The following is a 26,137-nucleotide window of genomic DNA, read 5'->3' as shown; positions in this document are numbered from 1 at the left end:
CTGGCCTCGAATTTGTGGCCTGTGTCTTTCAAGTGCGGGGATTACAGACGGGAGCCACCAAGCCCTGTCGTTTTTAAAGATGTGTCAAAGGCTAGACTCGAACTTGCGATCTTCCTGCCTCCATTCTCTTCAACGTTTGCCCAGCAGCACGCTCCACAACGGCCAGTTGCCTTGCTAGAACATAAAAAAACAGTAAGTTGGGAAGCAGTTAACAAATTTGGCTGCTTAAAAACAGCAGCCGGGTTACTTTCAGTCCGGATTCACACGCATGCGTCACAGCTCCTCCTTCAGTGAACAACAGAGACCACCCCACCGCTTCGGATCGCTCTGCGCAGGCGCTATTCCCCTCACACGCACGCGCCTACGTCATTCAGCCCTGGGAATTCTCTCTAGGGGTGCGGAGGACGCCGGGTCCGCGCCTGCGCAGTTCCGTGTGCCTCCCCGCCCCTCCCTCCCTCCCTCAGACGTTGTCCGTTAGTTCAGCCTGCCGGAAGGGCGGACTTTCGTTTCCTGTGGAAGCTCGCTGAGGCTCCCCGGTGGCCCCTGGGCCTGAGAGGCTCTAAGGTGCTCGCTCTCCAGCTCCCTCCCCTCCAGCTGTGGTCGCCGGGGTGGGCCGAACCCTCGGGCTATCATTGCTCTCGGGTAGGCCGCAGGCTTCACGCTTTCCTTAGTATTCGATCCCACCCACCGGAACCCCAACCGGTGGGAGACCAACCCGCTCCTGCCGCCCTCCCTTTACTTGACTGCTTCCTCCGCAAAAAGAGCGCTAGCCTAGTACGTGGCGGGTCCCCAGCTGCATCGCCCTGCCAACTTTTGACGTTTTCCTAGACGAAGTGGTTCCGTCTTTAGGGCTACAAAGTTCCATGTTCTCTTTAGGTGTTAAGAGAGCTGTAAAAGGCTACACAGATTGATTACTGCTGGTTGGTTGCCTAAGCTGTCTGGAAAGTTTCACTGAGCTCTGCTGTGGTTTTGCTTAGAAGCTTATGGGTATTTTAGTACAGATGTGTGCCCCTTACCCATATGTAATATTAATTCATACTTACAAGTTGTTGGTTTTTTTTTTTTTTTTTTGAGGCAGGGTTTCGCTCTAGCCCAGGCTGATCTGGATTTTCCTATGTAGTCTCAGGGTGGCCTCGAACTCACAGCGATTCGCCTACCTCTGCCAGCCTCCTGAGTGCTAGGATTAAAGGTGTGCACCACCAATCCTTGTCGTCCAAGCTTTTATATACATTTAGGCAAAAAAATTTACACGTACTCGATGTCACTCTAAAAGCTTTATGTATGTATTATTGCATGTGTGTGTTTATGCATGCACTAGAGATGTAGGTGTGGAAAGCATTGTCCATATAAGCATATGTTCTAGAACTTAACTACAAGTGCCAACATTTACATTAGCCAGTTAGAATTTCTTTGAAATATTTATTTGAGAGAGAGGGTGGGGGAAAAAGCAGCTCAAGAGAGAATGACTGCCAGGGCCTGCAGCCCCTGCAAACGATGCTTGTGCCACCTTGTTCATCTGCCTTAAGTGGGTACTGGGGAATCAAAACTGGGCCCTTAAGCTTCACAGCGCCTTAACCCCTAAGCTATCGCTCCAGCCCACCACTTAGAATTTTAATGGGTCTGGATTGGGATGTGCTTTAAGTGTAAAGCACAGCATATTTTTCAAAATTGGTAAAAAAAAAAATACTTGTTTGTTTCTATCAGTTACATGTTGAAAGAACAATATGGGAGGAGGGAAACTGGATTTGATTCTCAAGGACCAAATTAAAACAAAAAGAGTATTTTTTGATCACTGAAATAAAGAAAAGTATTATAATTGATTCCATCTATTTCCATGTGGCTTTGTTTTTGTTTTTGTTTTTTCGAGGTAGGGTCTTACTCTAGCTCAGACTGATCTGGACTTCACTGTGTAGTCTCAAGGTGGCCTCTAACTCATGGCCATCCTCCTATCTCTGCCTTCCGAGTGCTGGAATTAAAGGCATGCATCACCACGCCCAGCTCCCATGTGGCCTTTTATTTTAACTTATATTTGTGGGCTTGAATTGTCCTTTTGTGAGACAGCACTGCTCGCTCAATGAACTATGGCCTGTTGTCAATACTGTCTGTTTTTGTAAAGAAGTTTTATCTAAATCAAGTTATGTCCCTTCAAATATTTTCTGTCTGCCATTCCAGCTACAAGAGTGTCAGAGTTGAGTAGTAGTCTGTGCATCACAGAGTCTAAAATATTTACTGTCTGTCCTTTTACAGGCAGTGTTTGTTGAGCCCCTTGCCTTGGCACAATATTTGCCATGTAAATCTTTTTTAAAAAAAATCTTTTAGTAAGTTTTGAACCAGCGTCTCACTATGTAGACTATGCTGGCCCATGGTCCTCTTACCTTAACTTCCTCAGTACTGGAATTACAAGTGAGCCACTACACCTAGGAAAAATTTTAAACCTAGTCTAGGCATGTAACTTAGTAGTGCACTTCCCCAGCATGTACAAAGGTCCTGGGTTTAATCCCCTTAACCTTTCAATTGTAAACCCATGCAGTTGTCAATCACTTTATAAAGACTATGTCATTTAATTTTCATATAACTCCTTAGGATTGCAGAGTTCCCCCTTTATTTTTTAAATATTTTTTTGTTCATTTTTATTTATTTAAGAGTGACAGAGAGAGAGAGAGAGATTGAGAGAGAGAGAGAGAGAGAGAATGGGCACGCCAGGGCTTCCAGCCACTGCAAACGAACTACAGATGTGTGTGCCCCCCCTTGTGAATCTGGCTAATGTGGGTCCTGGGGAATCGAGCCTCAAACTGGGGCCTTAGGCTTCATAGGCAAGCGCTTAACCGCTAAGCCGTCTCTCCAGCCCTCCCCCATTTATTTTTAAGGTAGGGTTTCACTCTAGTCCAGGCTGACCTGGAATTCACTATGTAATATCAGGCTGGCCTTGAACTCACTGCTTGCTTTCTCAGACAGACCTACTTAATTAGCCAACAGTGGACACCATGGTTCCCATTAATCTGGACTTTAATTTTTTTTTTGTTTTTATTTTGTTTGTTTGTTTTTCAAGTTAGGGTCTCACTCTAGCCCAGGCTGACCTGGAATTCACTATGGAGTCTCAGGGTGGCCTTGAACTCACGGTGATCCTACTACCTCTGCCTCCCAAGTGCTGGGATTAAAGGCGTGCGCCACCATGCCCTGCTGGACTTTTTAAATTTTGATGCATTATTTTACTGTAGGCCAGGCTGACCTGGATCTCACTTTTAGCCCAGGTTGGCCTCTTAACTCATGGACATCCTCCTGCCTCAGCATATCAAGTGCTTGGGATCACAGATAAAAGCCACCACCCCAAGCTAGATGGGCCTTATTTTTTTGCATGTATAGTATGTGTGATGTAGAATTGTGTGTGGTATGTGTATATATGTGTCTATGCTGGTGTGGCACCCCATGTGCTTTCCTACTGCAGCCAGCGAAGAACACCGGTTGTCCCTCTCCATCACTCACCAGCTTGTTTCTGGAGCTTGCGTTTGTCTGGTCTCTGCTCCCCACAGGACTGGGGTTACAGATGTATGTGGCCACACACAGATGTTTACATGGGTTCTGGAAATTTCTATCTCTTTCTTATGTAGGAAGTACATTTAACCACTGAGCCAACACTCTAGCCTGTATTTTTTTTTAATTTTGTGGGGTTTTCTTTTATTTTATTTGGTGCTGAGGACTGAACCCAGTGCTCATCCACTGAATTATATTCCTCAACCCCTTTTAAAAATATTTTATTTTATATTTTGTTTTTATATATTTATTAGCGCAAGAGAGAGAATGGATGTGCCAATAGGGCCTGCAGCCACTGCAGACGAACTCCAGACACATGTGCCACCATGTGCCTCTGGCTTATGTGAGTTCTGAGGAATCAAACCTGGTCCTTAGGCTTCACAGGCAAGTGCTAAGCCATCTCTCTGACCTTTCCTAATTTTTTTTTAAATTTTCTGAGATAGGGTTTCACTCTAGTTCAGGCTGACCTGGAATTCACTATGTAGTCTCAGGGTGGCTTCGAACTCATGGCAATCCTCCTACCTCTGCCTCCAAAGTCCTGGGATTAAAGGTGTGCATTATTTTTTTTAATTAGCATACAAAGTAATGGGTTTCATTATGGCATTTTCATACATATGTGTCATTATATTTTGTTGTAATTCATCTCCCTTCTAACACTGCCCTCTCCTGTGTCCCCTCTGGCTGGTCCCCTTCTTTTCCCCTAGATAGTCCATCCTTTTGCTTTCATGTTATCTGTATTACATTATCCCCCTGCTCCCCCCTTAAGATTTCTTTATCCTCTCTCATGAGCCACTTTCTAGTTTCATGATTTAGGATTTTTTTTTAATTTTTTTATTTATTTATTTGAGAGCGAGAGACACAGAGAGAAAGACAGATAGAGGGAGAGAGAGAGAATGGGCGCGCCAGGGCTTCCAGCCTCTGCAAACGAACTCCAGACGCGTGCGCCCCCTTGAGCATCTGGCTAACGTGGGACCTGGGGAACCGAGCCTCGAACCGGGGTCCTTAGGCTTCACAGGCAAGCGCTTAACCGCTAAGCCATCTCTCCAGCCCATGATTTAGGATTTTTACATGATTTTTTTAACTATAATTGAGATTGATTTGGTCATCCAGGAAAGAAGTTGAGGGGCACTGGACCTACGTGCAATGTGTACAAGCAAGGTGGTCTATAGTAACAAGAAATGCAGCTCACAAACAGAAAAGAGAGAGTATTACTTAACAAAAGTAAATATTTCTCTTTTTTCATTTTTTTTTGAGGCAGGGTTTTAGTGTAGCCCAGGCTGACCTGCAACTCACTCTGTAGTTCATTTTGGCTTTGAACTCACAATGATCCTCCTACCTCAGCCTCTCGAGATCAAAGGTGTGCACCACTGCACCCAGCTAAAAGAATATATTTCTTAAGTAAGATATTTGTTTGACTGGTATATTCAAATAAGCAAAATAGATGTGGTTCTTACTGTCTTGTGAGAGAGGCAAATAAAAAATGTTTTCTAAATGTAAACGTCATGGAAAAAAAACAACACTCCAAGGAGCTTGAGATGTAGCTCAGTGGGCAGAGTACTTTTGATTCCCAAGCACTCAGGCATGGTGGGGTACACCTCTAACCCCAGCCCTCAGGAGGATCATCCTCAGCCAGCTTGAGCTACATGAGAACTTGTAATAAATAGAAACAAAAAACCAGTATGTGTTTGATTCTTTTCACAGGTGTTTTCATTTGCAAGATGGACTCCGTACCTCAGTGTTTCTGTGCAGCTTGAGATGGCATAAGGGTGGATGGTATGTAGACTTGCCCAGTAAATGGACATTGTCTTTCACTGTTGAGAGGTAAGGGAGTAAATTTCAGCAATTGTATACACCATGAAATAACATTACAATTGCTAGCTGTAATGTAGAAGTTCTCACTTGATGTGTACAAGAAGTGTTTTTAGTATTTTCTGATTTAATAAGTTTAAACTAGCAAAGTCTGAAATCACAGAATTTCTGTGCATTTGGCCCTAGAAGCAGGACTGCAGCTGTCTTTGGAGCTAATGGTAGCTTATATGTGGCATGCCTATGTGTGTGATTTAAACCCGAACTGCCTGTAAAACTAAAAAAGAAAAAAAAAAAAAAAAAAACATCCAGGCCCTACCCTCAGAGACTCCATTCAGTGTGAGTTGAGGTCCTGGCATTTGTTTTAGTTTGTGGTTGATTTCCCCCAGGTGATTCTAATATGCAGCTGGGGGGTAGGGGAGGGGTGGGCCCCCACCTGTGATGAAAGTGAGTGGCCAGGTTCAGGGAACTGGTAGAGCAAAAGCACAGAGCTGTGAATTGGGCCATGTTTTTCTGGTCAGAGTAGTCAAGGCAGAGGGTGGGGGTTGGGGAAATGGTTTTCATGTCTTGGCCAAGGAGCCTGGGCTCCATCATGAGGGTGGAAGGGAACCTCTAAAGGACTTTAAGCAGGACAATAAGGAAATACCTTGTTGAAGCCTGTAAAAAAGTACTGTGCATCAGGTGAAAGCAGTAAAGAAGAGATTGTAACCAACCAGAATAACTGTTGCTTCTTTGTGAGGAAACTCCAGCCATTAAGTCTGGGCGCCAAGTATACTGAGTAGTGTCCGACCTTGTTACTGTGACATGACTGCATGACCTTCCTAAAATCCAAAGCAGGCACTTCAGAGAAGCCTTCAGCAGTCAAAGGTATTCCTTTTAACTATGCTACCTTGTTGTTTGCTTATTGACTCTTTGATTCTTTGGAAGACCTCTTTCTGTTAGGGGACTTTAAACGTGAATTTAAAATTTTTTTTGCTTATTTTTATTTATTTATTTGAGAATGACAGAGAGAGAAAGAGGCAGAGAGAAAGAGGTGTGGGTCCTGGGGAATCGAGCCTCGAGCTTCACAGGCAAACACTTAACCACTAAGCCATCTCTCCAGCCCCTAAGCATGAATTTTTAAAAGGGAAAAGAGAGCTTGGCATTGTGGCACACACTTTTAATTCCAGCATTAGGGAGGCTGAGGTAGGAGCATCGCTGCGAGTTTTAGGCCACCCTGAGAATACATAGTGAATTCCAAGTCAGCCTGAACTAGTGAGACCCTATCTCAAAGAAACCAAAAAAAGATTAAAATTTAAAAGGGGAAAGAATTATATAAGTGTGAGTTCTCAGTTATTAGGAAATTTGCATTATGATCCTGAACTGGGGACCCACTGGATATTAAACTGATTCTTAAAATAACAAAAACAAAAGAAAGAGCTGCCCAAGTTTTTGTACATTGCTGCTTCCCCATGGGGTAAAATTGCAGACTCTGATTCTTCACATCATTGAGTTATCCAACAGGAAAACAGTTGTGAGAACCTCATAGTTGTGGCCAAGGGTCCTTTCTTCATATTTTGGGACAGTATTTGAGGGGAGATGGATTCCCTTAAAAGTGATCAATGTCCAAGGAAATCGTGAATATTCCTCTGCATGCAAAGCTGCAGCAACCTCTAAGAGGCATATACTCCTTTCAGAGGGAAGACAGCAGTAGGTTAATCTTTTCCTCATACCGATTTAATAGGCACATATCTCAAATGTATTTAATTTGTCATGAGATTATTTTAGACAGATAACTTTCATATTTATGAAAAACTACGTGCTCATTACAGAAGATACAGGAAAGAATAAATGAATCACTTAAAAGGTTCACCGTTCGCCTCTGTGCTCCATGACCTCTCCTGAATTTCCAGCTGCTGGTGAGTTCTTCCTTGGTTTGACCCAGCTGGGCCAAACTGAGGGGAGAGCCCCTAGCCCTTACTCTCCACATGGGCTCTTTACCCCCCTTTTTCTTGCATGGGTTTCCCAGGCCCTTCACATGGGGTCTGTAGTCATGTGGGTGCCTTTCCTTGGCTCTGTACTTCCCTCACTAAATATAATAATAATTAAAAAAGAAGTTTTGTTAACTTCTTTTGTTCAGAAAATCCACTGTTCAAACTTAACAGCTTTATTCATATGTGAGTCACACACTATACAATTCACCTATTTAATGTAGCAATGCTGTGGCTTTTAGTGAATTCATAGTTAGTTAATTCATCTCCACAATCAACTGGAAGATTTTTGCTGCCACTTCCCATAAAACCCTGCATCCATTAGCAGGCACTCTTATCCTTCACTTCTTCACCCAGACCAATCTAACCACGAGTCTACATTCTATCTTGGTAGATTTGCCTGTTCTGAACATTTTATATAAATTAATCATGTAGTATATGGTCTTTTGTGTCTGGTTGTGACTTAACATAATGTCCTCAAAGTTCTTTAATGTTACAGCAGGCCTCTCAAATTCAACCAGAGAGCAATTAGTTACTCCTAATAGTCAGGCCACTCACCTTGCTGGGCTCATCTTGCCTGGCTGGCTGGTTGTATCTCAGAGTCCACTATTGGTTAAGACTGTTGATGATTTTTCTCCCCCAGCAGTCTACATCTCACTTTCTTGCACTATGGCAGCTAGACAGCAGGGAGGAGGCTTCCAGCTAAGTTCCAGTTTTATTTTGCAGTGTTCTGAAGCATGTGCTGTCTTTAGCAGTAAGGTTTTACATTCTAGTAAACATTAGCCTATATTGTTATGGGGTTTCATGGGCCTCCCAGACCAACAACTCACTGGGACCGTTCCCACCACTGGCACTGGGATTTTCCTATGGTTTAATTTATGTTTTTAGTTATCTGAAAAAGACATAGGTTTCCATATGGCTTTTTCGTATTATATTTTTGGGGAAACGTCCTCTTCATCTCTCTTCTATCCCCCTCCCCTGACCCCTCTTAGGTCTTTTCATTCCCAGTATTTTGTCTCTCTATTTACATATCTGCCATTCCTGCCCCTTAAGCTCTCCCTTCTCCCCTCCTTCATAGCTCCTTTCTTGCTTCCTTGCCTCTACTACTGACTGTTACTCCAACTTACATACAAATCTAAAAATTCAATGCTAGGCTCTGCATTGAGAGAGAACCTGTGGCATTTGTCTTTCTGTACTTGGATCACCTTAGTATAATATTTTCTAGGTCCATCCATTTCTTGCAAATTTCGTAACTTCAGTTTTTTATAGCTGACTAAAATTCTATTATGTATGAATGTGCATGTATGTATGTATATGTTCTCAAACTTCATTATCCATTTAATTGATGGACATTCAGCTTGATTCCATTTTGTAGCTATTGTAAATAGAGCAATAAACATAGATAAGGAGATATTTCTATAGTAAAATGTACAGTCCCTAGGATATATACCCAATATATATAGATATATGGTATAACTGGATCATATGGTGGATCTAATTTTTAACTGTTTTGAAGAATCTCTACACTGATTTCCCTAATGGCTGTACCACTTTACACTCTCTCCAGTAGTGAATAAGGGATCCTTTCTCCCAACACCCTTGCCAGCATCTGTGTCACTTGACTTTTTTAGTTTATCTAATTTTTAAAATCAAACGCAGGCATAAAATAATTTTTTTTTTGTTGTTGTTTTTCGAGGTAGAGTCTCACTCTAGCCCAGGCTGACCTGGAATTCACTATGGAGTCTCAGGGTGGCCTTGAACTCACGGCGATCCTCCTACCTCTGCCTCCCAAGTGCTGGGATTAAAGGCATGTGCCACCACGCCCAGCTAAATATAATAATATTGCTACAAAGATGTGACAAAATTTTTTAGAAGATCAAGCGAGGTATGCTTTTTATTCTGGGGCAGCTGATCAATGCAATTATCTAAACCTTGCAGTTCATAATTTATTACAGTTCCTAACAGAAGTCACCACAGAGGAAATCAAGGTGAGGCCCTTGGGCATGACACTCACACTGTCACACAGTGCTCTTCAAAGTGCTTTAAGATTGGCTGTGGCACCTTTCCAGGCCAGGGAACCTGAATCCATCTTCAGGTAAGGAAGATGAGTCAGTAGCAGTGTCAAAAGGGACTTGGGGGCTGGAAAGACTGCTTAGTGGTTAAGGCTCTTGCCTGCAAAGCCTGAGGACACATGTTTGACTCTCTCCAGATCCCATATTAGCCAGCATCTGGAGTTTGATTGTAGTGGTCGAGGCCCTGGTGTGCCAATTTCTCTCTCTCTCTCTCTCTAAAATAAAAGGGACTGAGAAACTCAGAAGAAACTTGTATTAACTGGGGCTAAACATGTTACTTAAAGTATTCTCAGTAAGGCTAATATGTTTCTCTATTTTACCCTCAGAAACTTACAAGAAACAACAGCAGCAGCAGCTTAACTTCTTGAGTTGTGATTTGGCAGCCTTGAGTATCTTGGTTGGGATCTGCAGATCACCCATGCAGAGCACACGACCGAGCCGATCTGTGGGCTCTAGCACAGGTTGGTTTCAGGAGCACAACCCTTCTCTTGGGATTTCTAGAATACTTATTCATTAACTAGCTAGACCATTTTGAACTTTCAGATAGGTTTTTTTTTAAAAAATTTCTTCCAGACAGCATGTTTAAGAAGATAACACTTTATAAAGAATGGATTTTACATTAATTTTTAACAGAAATGCTGGTACTTAGGTTTCCTTCTACTTCTTTTGCTATTCTCACAAAAGTTTAAAAAAAAAATCCAACTAAGAAAACACAGCATTCCCTATTTCTTAGTTCCCACTGTGAGGTATTTATGGGTCTAGGAAAAATCAGGTGTGGAGAAATAAGCAATATTTGATTTTGTAATTATTCACCTTGGAAGTTTAGGGGTCTCAAGAAAAAAGAAACCAGCACAAAATTAGGTTGTTTTTCTAATGACTGTTGGGCAGAAATAAGACAGGTACACACACTCATGTACATGCAAATGGCAATGGAGGAAAAGCAGATTCTTACCTAAGGTCATAGTTATTATTATGTGCATTTCAATTAGCTGGACAAACAACCTTACAAGTCCTTATGTTAAACTACATTATGTGAAAAATCTCCTTGGGAGAGACTTGTTTTCAACCTCAGAATACCTTTTATTCCATTCCAGTGAGTGAGATAGAATCTCAATATGATTTTAATTTGCATTTCCTGGTGGCTGAGGATGTTGAACATTAAAATATATATATTTATTGGCCCCATATTTTTTTTTCTTTTGAGAACTCTCTGTTCAGTTCCATGGCCCATTTTAAAAAATCTTTCTCCCTCTCCCTCTTTCTCCCCCCTCCCCCTCCCTCCCCTTCCTTCTCTCCCTCCCTCCCTCCCTCCCTCCCTCAGTCTCCCTCCCTCCCTCCAAGTGTGCACCAGGGTCTCTTGCCACTTCAGACAAATGTCAGACACTTGCATCACTTTTTGTGTCTGGCTTTACATGGGTGCTGGAGACTCATACCCAGGCCTTCAGGTTTTGCAAGCAAGTGATATTTTTTTTCCAAATATTTATTAACAACTTCCATGATTATAAAAAATATCCCATGGTAATGCCCTCCCTTCCCCCACTTTCCCCTTTGAAACTCCATTCTCCATCATATCCCCTCCCCATCTCAATCAGTCTCTTTTATTTTGATGTCATGATCTTTTCCTCCTCTTATGATGGTCTTATGTAGGTAGTATCAGGCACTGTGAGGTCATGGATACCCAGGCCATTTTGTGTCTGGAGGGAGCACGTTGTAAGGAGTCCTACCCTTCCTTTGGCTCTTACATTCTTTCCACCACCTCTTCCACATTAGACCCTGAGTCTTGGAAGTTGTGATAGAGATATTATAGTCCTGAGTACTTGGGTCACTTCTTTCCAGCACCATGATGTCTTCTGAGTCATCCCAAGGTCACTGCCATCTGAAAAGAGAAGATTCTCTACCAAAACTGAGAGTAGGGTATGAAAATTAAGAGAAGTGCTTACTGGGCAGTTTGATAAGTATAGTATATACATTTAGCCAGACAACAGCAGATGTTACACCCCTAGGGCTCATGACTACCCCCATTTTAAGTTTACAGTATCAGGGATGTATTCCCTCCCATGGAGCAGGCCTCCAGTCCAATTAGAGGGTAGTTGGTTTCCACCATGACAGACATGCCACTATTGCACCCATTGGCTCATTTGGCCTGGATGGCCAAATATAAGGGTAAGCAAGTATTTTAACCACTGAACAATCTCCTCAGGTCCCCATGGCCCACTTTTTTTGTTTTTTTATTCATTATGAACTTTATTTTATGAGCATATCGTATATTGGTCATATTTCCATTAAGTTATACCCTTATATTCTACTTTCATCTTCCCCATTCCATTTAGGGCCCTCCTCAGTGGGATTATTGGTAATCACTGTGGAGTCATGCATACACCAGTCAGTCTCTTTGGGCATGGGGTGAGGGCAGTGCCTCAGGATACTCCTTCCCACCCTATAGATCTTACAAAATTTCCACCCCCTCTTCTGCATTGTTTCCTGAGTTTTGGTGGATATGGGTCCTTTAGTGTTAAACTCTATATTCAGTCCCCTGAATTGCTGCTTTGATGAATTTTGAGTCTCCTCAATGTCTACCACCATCTACCTGGAGGAGGTTGCCATGCTAGCAGTGTGAGCAGCACTTGTGTTTAAATTCCCATATACTCTGTAATGTCTTCTGGGCCCTGGCAGATGTGATAGAGATGACTCATCTCATGCTAGGCAGTAGGCTGTTTTTTCTTGTCATATTGATGGATCTTGCTTCACCCTGGTATTTGCTGCTATCTGTTAACAAGCACATACAAAAATAGATTCTCCAGCCAAGAGTGAGCACAGCATGGATTAAAGGGGATAAGCATAGACATTTAAGAACTTTTTTTTCCCTGAGGTAGGATTTCACTCTAGCTCAGGCTGACCTTGAATTCACTATGTAATCTCAGGGTGGCCTCAAACTCATGGCAATCCTCCTCCAAGTGCTGGGATTAAAGGCATGTACCACCATGCCTGGCTTTAAGAGATTTTTTTTTCATCTTAGCCATGGCCCATTTTAACTTGTTTTACTGACAGTTTTCATACATGTACATAATGTATTGTGATCATAATCCTCTCCCATTACTTTCTTTTAGCCTCCCTATCCCCTTCCATTGAACCCCTTCTTTCCAACTAGTACCTGTTCTATTTTTGATGTCATTTTTTGCAGTCCTCCATTGTCTGGGACAACATGTTAGTGCACACACATACATATATTATACATACACATTTCACACCATACATACTACTAAAACACACACACACACACACACACACACACAAAAGGCATGTAGATATAGATAGAATTTCAAGATGGATGCAGGTACTCACATGCTGTGTGCCTCAGAGGTGACTTAGGGAGGTGGAAGCCAAGTGTGGGGCCCAGATCTTGAGCTAGAGCTATGAAAGCATCTGGAGTTGGTCATTACTGTGTTTAGTGAGTCAATAGTGGAAATGCAGATACTTGTGTTTCTATAGTGAACACATAGTCAGTAGAACATGCTAAAGGATCCTGGTTTGATTCTTCAGGACCCACATAAGCCAGATGCACAAGGGGGTGCATGCATCTGCTGTTTTTTTTGGAGTGGATGGAGGCCCTGGAGCGCCTATTCTCTGTCTCTGTCTCTGTCTCAAATAAATAAATAAAACTTTTTTTTTTTTTTTACAAAGTATGCTTGGGCTGAAGAGATGGCTTAGCAGTTAGGTGCTTGCCTATGAAACCTGAGGACCCCAGATCAAGGCTCGATTCCCCAGGACCCATGTTAGCCAGATGTACAAGGGGGCACACCTGTCTGGAGTTCATTTGCAGTGTAGGGAGACCCTGACACGCCCATTCTCTCTATATATCTGCCTCTTTCTCTCTCTGTCTGTCACTGTCAAATAAATAAAAATTAAAAACAACAAATTGTTTTTTAAAAGTATGCTTAAGCCAGGCGTGGAGGCGCATGCCTTTAATCCCAGCACTTGGGAGGTAGAGGTAGGAGGATTGTTGTGAGTTTGAGGCCACCCTGAGACTCCATAGTGAATTCCAGGTCAGCCTGAGCTAGAGTGAGACCCTACCTCGAAAAACCAAGAAAAAAAAATGCTTGATAAAGTTTGATGGGCCAGGTATGGTGGCACATGCCTTTAATCCCAGCACTTGGGAGGCAGAGGTAGGAGAATCACTGTGAGTTTGAGGCCACCCTGAGAATACATAGTGAATTCCAGGTCAGCCTGGGCTTGAGTGAGACCCTACCTTGGAAAACTAAAAAATAAAATAAAATAAAATGAAAAAAGTTTGATGATGTGACTGAATGAAGAAGTGAGGGAAGCCCTGAGGAACATAGTGGCACCGCGCAGTGCTCTTTGATAACCGCCTTCTCTGTCACAGTGCCGGCCAGTTCTTGAGGCCCTCTTATATTGCTTCTGAATAAATACTAATAGTTTTTTTGAGAATTAAATCATTTATTGATTACACATGATAATGGATGATACACAAGCTTCATTCCTATCTATCATTTTTTCTGGCACCATTATTTAATTTAGATATTACAATCACTTATAATGTAATGACTGACTGCTTGGTGAACCTTTTCAGTGGTGACATTAGTAAGGTCATAACAACTATCAGTTCAATTACATGAAGGTTTCTGAAGACAATGGTTTCTCCACCCAAGCAACTGTATATAAATTTCAAGTGAACTTGGTACCACCCTGAAAAAAGTCTAACTTCACACTGTTGGGAATTTTTACCAAGATGGCCCAGAGTACACTAACTTTACACAGCACATTTTTAAAAAGACACATTTATCCAGCATCATAATCAGACTATTACATTTAGCAATCAACAGCATAGATGAAAAAAAGGGTCTACATTAAAATGCTTTGCTGGAATGCTTTACACTTTTCACAGAACAGAAAGTAAAGTAACCTCTTTTTTTTTTTTTTTGTTTTTTTGAGGTAAGGTCTCACTCTAGCCCAGGCTGACCTGGAATTCACTATGGAGTCTCAGGGTGGCCTCAAACTCATGGCAATCCTCTTACCTCTGCCTCCCGAGTGCTGTGATTAAAGGTGTGTACCACCACGCCCGGCTAAAGTAACCTCTTATGCAATTAGTCACGAATACAGTCCTTGAGCCTTTTTTTTTTTTTTTTGCCCATACACATGATTATTGTCTAAAACATGACTTCTTTGTAGCAGCTAGGCCCTGCCACCACTGTGCTTGGCTGAGTTCACAAATCTGTTGTAATCTGTAGCTTCCCTGTCACTTTTCTGGCTCTCCTCTCCTGCTAAGCTTTATTTCCTAGCAGTAATTAAAATCTTCTGCCATTGCCATAGCTACTGTTGTTGTTGGAACCACCACAGCCACTTTGGTTTCATGGTTTCACAAAGTATTGGTCTTTATTGCCATAAGGGCCAGAGGCCAAAATCATCGTAGCTTCCACCACCTGAAAAATCGCTTCCATCATTACCAAATCCATTATAGCCATCCCCACTGCCACCATATCCTCTGCCTCTGCAGCTGCCACCAAAGCCATCCATGACCAAAATTGTCATTTCCACCAAAACCACATCCACAGCTACCACCAAAGTTTCCCGAGCCACTTTGACCTCTTTGGCTGGATGAAGCACTCGCCATCTCTGACTTTGACAGGGCTTGCCTTACTTCACAGCTGTGGCCATTCACAGTATGGTATTTTTTTAGAACAATCTTATCAACAGAGTCATGGTCATCAAAGGTCATAAAAGCAAAGCCCCTTTTCTTCACAAGAAAACTGTAGAACAGCTTTACTTTTGACAATTTCTCACTATTGCATAGATAACATTTTTCTTTAATTTTGTGTTTTTTTTTTCAGCCATCATTGTTTTGTGGGAGTTGGGTAGCATTCTTGGATCAAGAAGCATATCTGCAGTTTTTTTTTAATTTTTTGTTTATTTTTATTTATTTATTTGAGAGCGATAGAGAGAGAGATTGAGAGAGAGAGCATGTGTGGGCAAGCCAAGACTTCCAATCACTGCAAACGAACTACCGATGCATGTGCCACCTTGTGCATCTGGCTTACATGGTCCTGGGGAATTGAACCTTGAACCGGGTCCTTAGGCTTCACAGGCAAGCACTTATCCACTAAGCCATCTTCCCAGCCCCTGCAGACTTTTTAAACTACATTTTGCTTTTTTTTTGTTTGTTTGTTTGCCTGAGATAGGGTTTCACTCTAGCCCAGGCTGGCCTGGAACTCACTCTGTAGTCCAGGCTGGCTTTGAACTCACAGAGATCCTCCTACCTCTGCCTCCTGAGTGCTGGGATTAAAGGCATGCACCACCATGTCTGGCTAGTTTTTTTTTTAAGCTTTTTATTGACAACCTCCTTACATATATACATTATACCATGATCATAAACCATTTCTACCACCGTCCATTCCCTCTTTGCCTGTCCCACTCCACGGAATTCCTCCTCCTTTCCAACTAGTCTCTCTCCTATTTTGATATTATCATTTTCCGTCCTATTATACAGATCTTGTTTAGGTAGTGTCATCTACTGTGAGGTCATGAATTCCATGAGCACTTTGTGTCTGGAAGGCAGAATTTCAAAGCACTCATCTCCTTCCTGTTGCTTTTATATTATCGCCTTTCAAAACTCATCAAATTGCCACTGTGAGGCTTTGAATCTCAAGGCCACCTTGTGTCAGCATTGTAAGCACTACTCCCCTTCCTTTGGCTCTTACATTCTTTCTGCCACCTCTTCCACAATGGTCCCTGAGCCTTGGAGGGTGTGATAGAGATGTCTCGGTGCTGAACACTCCACTGTCACTTTTTCTTAGCACTTTAAACAGTTTTGAGTCATCCCAGTCATCACCACCATAGAAAAGAGAAGCTTCTCTAACCAAAAGTGAGAGTAGCATTAATATATGGTCATATGTATAAATACTTAGAGGGCAGTTTGATGGGTATAATATATCCATTTAGTTAACAGTAGTACTTTCCCTACTAGGGCTTCTGACATCCCCAGCCATAGGCTTTTGATTAGGTTTTCAGTACTAGGCATAAATGCCATCCCATGGAGCAGGGCTTCCAGTTCAATCAGAGAGCAATTGAGTTTCCCCTAAACAGACGTGCTACCATTGCACTAGTTGGTACATTTGGCCTGGCTGACCAGACATAAAGCGTGCAGGGTCCACTGCTGGTTACATCCATTGATGATTTTTCTTTCACAACAGTTGCATAGCTCTTTCCAACATCATGACAGCCAATCAACAGAGCGGAGGTGTCTAGCTCAGCTCTAGCTTGATTTCTCAGTGCTCTGCTGCCCAATCAAGCATATGGAGTCTTCAGCAAAAGGGACTTAACATCTAGTTCTGGTGGGCAACCAAGAGCTTTGGCAATAGCCTATAATGTTTTGGAGGCTTCAGGGGCCTCCCTGACCAACAGCTCATTGGAAGGTATCACACCCCTGGCACTGAAATTTTCTGGTAACAATCTATGGCTTCTGGGCACAGCATTATCTACTCTCACAGGATACTTCTGCCAAAATTCCCAAATTCTCTCTCTCCTCTAACACACACACACACACACACACACACACACACACACACACACACACACACAATTTAGCTAGCAAAGAAGTAGGCTTCTGTATGGCTTATGGCTTATTCATAACATCTTTAATTTTGACCTCTTTCTTTCCCTCCCCTTCACTTCTATCCATCACTCATCTTCTTAAACTTATAGAGGTAGAATTACTGACTTAAAGAACATTTCACTTTAGGGCCCTGTAAATGGTTTCTGAGAAGAGTGTATTAATTCTCCCTATAACTTCAGTGTTAATTAGCCTGAATGTGTATAAGGATGATTTTTTTTGGGGGGGAGGGATAGAGGTAGGGTCTCACTCTAGCCCAGGCTGACCTGGAATCCACTATGTAGTCTCAGGGTGGCCTTGAATTCACTGCAATACTCCTACTTTTGCCTCCTGAGTACTAGGATTAAAGGTGTGCACTACCACACCCACGTTTGGGATGAAGTATAAGAAATATAAAATAAAACCCATGGGGATTTTGAAAATACCATATCCCTGCCATCAGAATGCTTATGGTCTTCAAAGAGTTAAAAATTGAACTCCATATGACCCAGCTATACCACTCCTGAGCCTATACCCAAACAACTCTATATACTGCCACAGAGATACTTGCATATCCATGTTCATTACTACTGTAGTCACAATAGCTAGGAAATGGAATTAACCTAGGTATCCATCAACTGATGACTAGATAATGAAAATGTGGGTACATATATACAATAGAGTTTTATTCAGCTGTAAAGAAGTTGGGCTGGAGAGATAGCTTAGCAGTTGATGTGCTTGCCAGTGAAGGCTAAGGATCCAGGTTTGATTCCCCAGTACCCATGTAAGCCAGATGCACAAGGTGAAGCATGTGTCTGGTGCTCATTTGCAGTGGCTGGAGGCCCTGGCACGTCCATTCTCTGTCTGCCTCTTCCTCTCTTTTTCTCTCTCCCTCCCTCTCTCTCAAATAATAAATAAGTAAATAAAATATTCAAATATAAAAGAAAAATGAAGTTATGAAATATGTGGGAAAATGGATGAATTTGGAAAAAAAAATAGTACTAAGTGAAGCAACCCACGCCCAGAAAGACAAAAGTTACATATTCTCTTTCATATGTGGATCATAGCTTTTTGTTCTTGTTTTGGTTTTTGTTTTTTTGAGGTAGTGTCCTGCTCTAGTCCAGGCTGACCAGGAATTCACTAAGTATTCCCAGGTTGGCCTAGAACTTGCCTAGAACTCACAGTGATCCTTCTACCTCTGCCTCCTGAGTGCTGCAATTAACGGCATGTGCCACCATACCCGGCTGTTTGTTTTTTTGAGGTAGGGTCTCACTTTAGCCCAGGATGACCTGGAAGTCACTCTATAGTTCCAGGCGGTCCTCAAGTTTATAGCGTGTACCACCACACTCAGAATGATCAGAACTTTTAATGTTTGTATTTATGGAAATTTGGGGGTATGAGACTTGAGTATGGGCTGTAAGTAGAGATAGGAGACCACAGGAGAAGAACAGAAGTGATGAGAAGGAGGAAAAAGACAAAAGGGGAAAATGTAGTATGAAAGCAAAAAGGTGAACAATTTGGGGGGAGAACACAAAGGGGTAGGGAAAGGGGGAAAAGGAAGCAAAAACTTTGAAAACACCATAACGAATCCCAATTCTACATATGCTAGTAACCAGTTTTTTAAAAGAATGCTCATGTTCACAGACCTGATAGACAAATATAAACCCAAGATTTCATGTAGGCAAGGTTCCTCTTTATACTTAAAAGTTTTTTATTTTATTTTTTTAAAGCAAGCCCAACAGGCTAGCCTTTTTTTTTTTTTATGTGAGAAAGCAAGAGTAGGAGAGAAAACTGGCAGGCCAGGGCCTCTAGCCATTATGATTGTACTCCAGACGTGTACACCACCTAGTACACATGTGCAACCTTGCACACTTGTGTCACCTTGGATCTGGCTCAGGTGGGACCTGGAGAGTCAAACATGGGTCCTTAGGCTTTGCAGCAAGCGACTTAACCACTGAGCCATCCTTTTAAGGGCTGGAGAGATGGCTCAGTGGTTAAGGTGCTTCCCTACAAAACCTGAGGATCTGAGTTTAATTTCCAAGTACCCATGTAAAACCAGATGCACTAAGTGGCACATGTATCTGGAGTTCGTTTGCAGTGGCAGGAAGCCCATACACACACATACATTCCCTCCCTCTCTCTCTCTCTCTCTCTCTCTCTCAAATATTTTTTTTTTTGTAAAATCATTTTTTTTAGCTGGGCGTGCTGATACACACCTTTAATCCCAGCACTCGGAAGGCAGAGGTAGGAGGGTTGCTGTGAGTTCAAGGCCACCCTGAGACTACATACTGAATCCCAGGTCAAAAAAAAAGTCTTTTTTTTTTTTTAAGTTAATGAAGCCAAACTGTACAGGGACTAGTTATGCCAAAGTAATAAATCATCTGGATGATAATCCTGTTTTTCTGTCAGCTATGAGGGCAGCACAGTGCATTCTATTGACTTTAGAGTTCTGCCAGACCCAGCTCCAGATGATTTGCAACCTCTAAAATCTCACAATTGCTTTAATTTAAATTTAATTTAACTTCAGATATTAGCATCCCCCTTTTGTTGTAACTTTTATTATTATTATTATTATCATTTTGTTTTTTTGAGGTAGGGTCTCACTCTGGTCCAGGCTGACCTGGAATTAACTTTGTAGTCTCAGGGTGGCCTTGAACTCATGGCGATCCTCCTACCTCTGCCTCCCGAGTGCTGGGATTAAAGGCGTGTGCCACCACGCCCAGCATGTTGTAACTCTTATTTTTTATATTCAGAAAAGTGCCACTTTGGCGTGGAGAGATTGCTCAGAAATTAAAAGCACTTGCTGACAAAGTCTAATAGCCTGGGTTCAATTCCCTAATACCCACATAAAGCCAGATGCACAAAGCAATGCATGTATTTGGAGTTCATTTGCAGCAGCAAGGGGTCCTGATGTGCCATTCCCCCTCCCCCCCTGTCTCCTGCTTACAAATAAAATTATTAGATTATTAACATTAAGTATTTCAGTTATATAGCTGAATATAAGGGAGAAAATAGCCCAGTATTGCACATCATTATCCTATTGGTACTGATGTGAACATGATTTTAGCCCTAACATGATCATCAAATTGCACACAAATAAACTGACCACTCTTGATCCAGAAGAATATTGATTTGTACAAGTGGAGGTGGAGAGAGTTACAGCTGATCCTCTAGCAAGCCTCTTAACGTTATGCTGAAACTGTTCGGTGCCATTCTCTTCCTTCAGCTATTGAAAATCAAACTCTTGAAAGTAAAGCAAACCATGTTATCTAACATGCCACACCTGCTTATACATTACTCCTTCTGAAAACATTGCATAGGTAACTGCCAGAAAGTGCTAGTTCACTATGAAGAAGCTGTGATTAACAAAAGCAAGACTTATGAAAATTCTACCTTTTTCTTTTTTTCTTTGTAGCTGTGAAGATGTCTGACAAAAACCAGATCGCTGCCAGAGCTTTCCAGATTGAGCAGCTCATGTCTAAAAGGTATTTTGAGGATCTTGGCAAACATCTTAGTGAGCTAGAAATGATTTATATGACTAAGGAGCATCTCCAGGAGACGGATGTGGTCAGAGCTGTGTACAGAGTCCTCAAGAACTGCCCCTCAGTCTCTTTGAAAAAGAAAGCCAAGTGTTTGCTGGCAAAGTGGAGAGCTTTTTATATGAATACACACTTCAAACCAAGGGGTAGCCCTAAATTAATCCCGGTGAGTGCTAATAAAGAAGAAAATGTCGGACTTTCTCAGGCCGCGAGCCAGGATGAAATCGTAGGCCTCTGTTGTTCTTTTTCTCTGCTGTCATCCCAAGATGCTGCAAACCCTACTGGAGCAGTTGGCTCTGAAAATAACACTACTCAAGTGGAACTTAACAAAGAGCATTTGGGAGCTGGCAACCCTGAATCCACCAGCAAGAAATCAAGTGAATTGCAGGATCCTACCATGTCTGTGAGAACTAAATGTGTAGACCTGCTTTATAGAGCTTTAACTAGTTCTGCCACAGACCTGACCAAAGCTGATTTGTGGCAAAATTTTGCAAAAGAAATTGAAGAACACGTTTTTTCTCTTTATTCAAACAACATCAAAAAGTATAAAACTTGCATCAGAAGCAAAGTTGCCAATTTGAAGAACCCCCAGAATTCTCATTTGCAACAAAACTTACTTGCTGGGACTATGTCTGCTAAAGAATTTGCAGAAATGACTGTCCTGGACATGGCAAGCCAGACACTGAAGAAGTTGAGAGCTTCCTACACAGAATCCAGTATCCGGGAACATTACCTTCCCCATGTGATTGATGGCACACAGACAAATAAAATAAAATGCAAGCGCTGTGAGAAATACAACTGCAAAGTCACTGTAATTGCCAGAGGAACGCTTTTCCTCCCAAGTTGGGTGCGGAATTCAAATCCAGATGAACAAATGACCTATGTCATTTGTAATGAGTGTGGAGAGCAGTGGTACCATAGCAACTGGGTATGCTTATAATTTGCAAGTGAATTTTCCCTTAATGCAACTCAAAGCATATGCTTTATATGTATAACATTTTTGTGCTTACTTTTTAAAATCTTACATGTAGTGTTTTTTGTTGTTGCTGTTTGGTTTTAAAGATAAGATCTCACAGTATGGCCAAGGCTGACTTCAAACTTGTGATCTTCCTGCACTGAAATTATAAGTATATTCCACCATGCAGCTCTGAGATTAAGGAATGAGAGTTGTTTGCCAAAGCACATGCTAATATCACTTAAAGTTATTTGTAGGTAAAGGGTGAAAGATTATTGCATTGTGTTTTGTGACCATTAAGAATTATGCTGTCCTCAATAGGACTAAGAGCAGCTCTTTATAGACCTTGGAAGCCTATTAAAACTTTGAACTCTTAGGCTGGGGATAAGGCTCAATGGATAAAGCACTTGCCACTCAAACCCGAGTTCTCAAGTTCAGAACTTCCCAGTGTCTGCATAAAAAGCCAAAAGCCATGACAGGCTTCTTTGATCCCAGTACTGTGACTGGGAGATGGAAGACAAAGATGAGAGAATTTCCTAGAAGCTCTTGGCTAGCAGAGCAAACCAAAAATTAACAGAATGAAATGGAGAGAAGCCCTATCTCAAATGAAATGGACTAGCAAGGACAGCCTAAAAGTTGTCCTATGACTTCCATGCACATTGTGGCATGCACACACCCACACTCACACACACACACCCACAGTGAACTCCCATACACAAAAATAAAAAAAAAAAATTAAAAAGAAGTGTAGACTCAGGCCTAAGGCTCACTCATCCAAATGTATATTTTGGCAGGCTCCCCAGGTGAACCTCCAGGCTGTTTTGAGAAACACTGCCATAGCAATTGTCCTATGGTTCTCAGGGATGGTTGCTCATATATTAGAATCTTCTGGGGAGCTTGGAAACAGACTGGTGCCAAGAGCCAAGCCTCGAACAATTGATTCTGAACCTATGAAATGGAACCCAGGCAACAACTTCACTCTGGCCACTCCTCTGCATATTTCAAGTTGCCACAGGAGTTGAAAACTACCCATAAATAGGCTCTCGTATAATCATTTTTCATAGCTCTAAGAAATGAGTGTTTTTCTAGAGACATTACAGATGAGAAAATGAGCCCGCAGAGCTGCAGTGACTCGCTCAGACTACACAACCATAATTAGCCAACCTCATACTAGCCCCTGTAATCTCAGCACTAGGGAGGCTGAAACAAGGATTGCCATGAGTTCAAGGTCAGTCTGGACTATATGTGTGAGTACTAAGCTAACCTGGACTGCAGAGTGACACCCTGTCTCAAAAAAGGCATAGTGATGCATCCCTGTTATCTTAGCACTAAGAATGCTGTAGCAGGATGATCCAAGTGTGATTCCAGTGTAGGTATATATAGGGAGACCCTGCTAAAACAAAACATAGATACACAGTCTGAGAATGGCTTGATATTGTCTTTGCAAAAATGTATTTCTAAGTACTCTTAAGTGCACCCTAGTGTCTTTGGGCTCTAATCTTGGGTGACAATGGCTTCATTCTTTTGCCCTTTATTTTCTCACTTGACAAGTCTCCTTTAGTCCACAAAAATTTCTGCTATAAATTACAGTTTGGGTTAGTGTCCACTTCCTGATCTAAATGACCTATGTATTTTTTCTTTGCACAAGTTCTTTATGAAGTCTTTATGACATGTTTCTAGTATTAGGAAGCTTCATATTTTAAGGGCATATACATTAGGTTTGGAGTTCTAATTCTGCCTAAATGAAAATGATGGCAGTTTTCAGTCTTTGAATCTGTCAACATTTATTTATTTATCTATTAGATGAAGAGAAAATTGGGTTTTTTTGAGAACTTTTAAGTATTTATCAATTTGTGTATTTGTTTAAACACAAAAGGCCTTTTATGTGATTGTGACCTACTTTTTTTTCCTTAAAAACCCATAATATGAGTTTTTTCCCTGATTTTTAGCTGGGTTTGGGTTTTGGATAATACCGGGATTTACTCTGTACCCCAGGCTGTCCTCAAACTCATGATTGACTTCCATCTTCTGAGAATTAAGAGTACTTCTCAGATGGACGTAGTGGCTCACTCCTGTAATCCCAGCACTTGAGAGGCTGAGGTGGGAGATTGCTGTGAATTTGAGGCCAGGCAGGTCAGCTTGGGCTAGAGTAAGGCCCTTCCTTGAAAATAAAAAAAAGAAAGGTTACTTCTGAATTATCTATGAATTTACACATTTTCGCCAGTTCTTTTCTCCTAACTCTCCTGTTTTTCTTCATTGAAGTCTGTCAGTATGTATACTTTATCTCCTTTTGACAATTCCCCAAAGGGAATATAAGATGTTTGTGTTTTTAGATGATCATTTGGAAATCAGCTTGAAGCTATCAAGACTGAATTCCATTTTGGTATCATTTCTCCTTGTGGCTGTGCAGGCTGCATGTTATGATGTAACATGTTAGTCCTTGAAACAGTAACTCATAAAGTCATCCAAAACTTAAGCTTCCCAAAGTACGGTTTCATATGACTTAGAATAATCTTTAACACTAGTCTGAGGTTATGAAAGAGCATACACAGCACATGAAAACAAAGTTGATTACTTCAAGTCACTGTTGGTATTTTGGTTTTGTGTTGGAGAAATGGATGGCTCTTATTTCTATTGGGATTTTGTAAAGTTAAATTCTCAGAAAATAAAAGCACTTGAGATGGAAAAATCTCTTATTCTGTAAGATATAAAATGGTGTGCTGACTTCTTTTTTTTTAATATCATCAGCTTTGTCAGTTACTTTCGCAACAAGAGACAGGGAAATAGTAATGTGGGCTTTTGTTTTCTTTTGGTCACTGAGATAGCTTTATATTATCTAGCTATATTTTCTTTCACATATTATGTCCTATCCCCCCAACAAGGAGGAAGAATTTCCTTAAATTTGCTGTTGGGGTAGATTCTAATTTAAAATTGTCCTTAGGGCTTGAGAGTAGCTTAGCAGTTAAGACACTTGCCTACAAAGCTAAAGGACTGAGGTTAGATTCACCAGGACCCATGTAAGCCTGATACACAAGGTAGCACATGTGACTCGAGTTCAAGTAGCTGAAGGCCCTAGTGAGCCTAATCGCTCTCCATCTCCTTCTCTCTCTCAAGTAAATAAACAAAACTTTAAAATCGCCCTTATAGGAAAAACAGCAAGTTTGAAGAGTCTACAATGGGAAAGTGCCTGATACAATTAAAGGACAGCTGAGGTAGATGAGGGGTGAAGCAAAAGAGGCTACAGAGTTCGTGAGGACTGTTGGAGGTCATGATTAAGTGCTCGAGAACGTTTTTGTATTTTAGAGAGAGAGAATGAGCCTCCAGCCACTGCAAACAAACTCCAGACACACGTGCCACCTTGTGCAGCTGGCTTACATGGGTCCTGGGTAATTAAACCAGTATCCTTAAGCTTCTGCTAAGCCATCCCACCAGCTCTCTCTCTCTCTCTTTTTTTTTTTTTTTTTTTTTTTTTGAGGGAAGCCAACAGACTGGCCTTTTTAATGAGAGATCAAGAGAGGGGGCAAGAGAGAGAATTGGCATGCCAGAACCTCCTCCGGCTGCTGCAATGGAACCCCAGATGTGCGTGCGGCCTTGCACACATGTGTTAACCTTGTGCGTCTGGCTTATGTGAGACCTGGAGAGTTGAACATGGGTCCTTAGGCTTCATGTGTAAGTGCCTTAACTGCTAAGTCATCCCTCCAGCCCCTTTTTTGTTTTTCTAAAATTTTAATTTATTAATTTTTAAATGTTTTATTTATTTGAGAGAGAGAGAAAAAGGAGGGGGACAGAAAGAATGGGCGAGCCAGAGTCTCTAACCCTGTAAATGAACTTGACACATGTACCCCCTTGTGCATCTGGCTTATCTGGGTCCTGGGGAATCGAACCAGAGTCCTTAGGCTTTGCAGGCAAATGCCTTAACCACTAAGCCATTTCCCCAGCCTTTTTTTTTTTTTTACTTGAGTCAGAAAGAGAAATAGAATGCATGCACCAGGACCTCTAGCCACTGCAAACGAACTCCAAGTGCATGCACCACTTTGTGTATCTGGCTTACATGTGTCCTTGAGAATTGAGCCTGAATCTTTAGGCTTTGTAGGCAAGCACCTTTACCGCTGATCCATCTCTCCAGCCCCCTCCCCTTTTTAAAAAAAAAAAAAACATAATTGGAAGCCACTGAAGCTAAGTAATGTTTAGTCATGAGTGCCTTTTAGGAAGATCCGTGATGATCCTTTCATGAATCAGATGGGCAGGAAAGCAAGCATGTTGCAGAGACACCAGTTAAGTGACCATTGCAGTGGTCCAAATGTTACATATCTGGCAAAAAAAAAAAAAAAGCACAGTGTGGCCTCCTTGCATTATTACAGTGGACAAAGCCCATGGCAGTTTTACAAATGGATGTTTCACAAAATAGACACAATACTGAATTCCCTACTGTGGCCCATAATAATTTTAAAAAAAACACAGTGCAGAATTTCAGCACAAGTATAACCTATACCCTGTTTGCCACCGTTACTGAGCACAACTGCCTACGGTCTGAACACCATCCGTTGTTATACCTGAAAGCAGGAAGGTTTTCTCATGGGTTTTCCCCAGGCACTCTTCTTTGTCCTTGGTACTTTTATAAGAGTTGGATACAATTGTAGCTCTGTCTCTTCCCTGGGTAC

General features: G+C 41.7%; 1 protein-coding gene across 10 annotated transcripts; it reads left to right on the top strand.

The window, feature by feature from the left end:
* The first annotated feature begins 473 nt into the window (after positions 1-473).
* On the top strand, positions 474-24,189 carry Tceanc (transcription elongation factor A N-terminal and central domain containing). Of its 10 annotated transcripts, XM_045141010.1 has the most exons (7): positions 496-642; positions 5,233-5,352; positions 6,077-6,204; positions 7,149-7,235; positions 9,263-9,402; positions 9,706-9,840; positions 20,398-24,189. In XM_045141010.1, exons 6-7 carry the CDS (start codon positions 9,798-9,800, stop codon positions 21,459-21,461), a joined length of 1,107 nt encoding a protein of 368 aa, XP_044996945.1. In that variant the 5' UTR covers positions 496-642; positions 5,233-5,352; positions 6,077-6,204; positions 7,149-7,235; positions 9,263-9,402; positions 9,706-9,797; the 3' UTR covers positions 21,462-24,189. The 10 variants fall into 10 exon arrangements, with proteins under 10 accessions (XP_044996944.1, XP_044996943.1, XP_044996942.1 ...); XM_045141011.1 differs by lacking the exon at positions 7,149-7,235; XM_045141009.1 differs by lacking the exons at positions 7,149-7,235; positions 9,263-9,402 and having other exon boundaries at positions 474-564; positions 5,233-5,304; positions 6,087-6,204.
* The last annotated feature ends 1,948 nt before the right edge of the window (positions 24,190-26,137 follow it).

Source organism: Jaculus jaculus, chromosome X (genome assembly GCF_020740685.1).
Source record: "Jaculus jaculus isolate mJacJac1 chromosome X, mJacJac1.mat.Y.cur, whole genome shotgun sequence".
In the NCBI taxonomy this organism is placed as follows: domain Eukaryota; kingdom Metazoa; phylum Chordata; class Mammalia; order Rodentia; family Dipodidae; genus Jaculus; species Jaculus jaculus.
The sequence above is the reverse complement of the archived record's forward strand: the minus strand, read 5'-3'. Positions and strand labels throughout refer to the sequence as shown.

Coding starts and splice junctions, on each gene's coding strand:
- Tceanc (XM_045141009.1), top strand. CDS start 6,150: ATGACCTTCCTAAAATCCAAAGCAGGCACTTCAGAGAAGCCTTCAGCA. Junction 6,205..9,705: donor GAAGCCTTCAGCAGTCAAAG/GTATTCCTTTTA, acceptor TTTTACCCTCAG/AAACTTACAAGAAACAACAG. Junction 9,841..20,397: donor ATCTGTGGGCTCTAGCACAG/GTTGGTTTCAGG, acceptor TTTTCTTTGTAG/CTGTGAAGATGTCTGACAAA.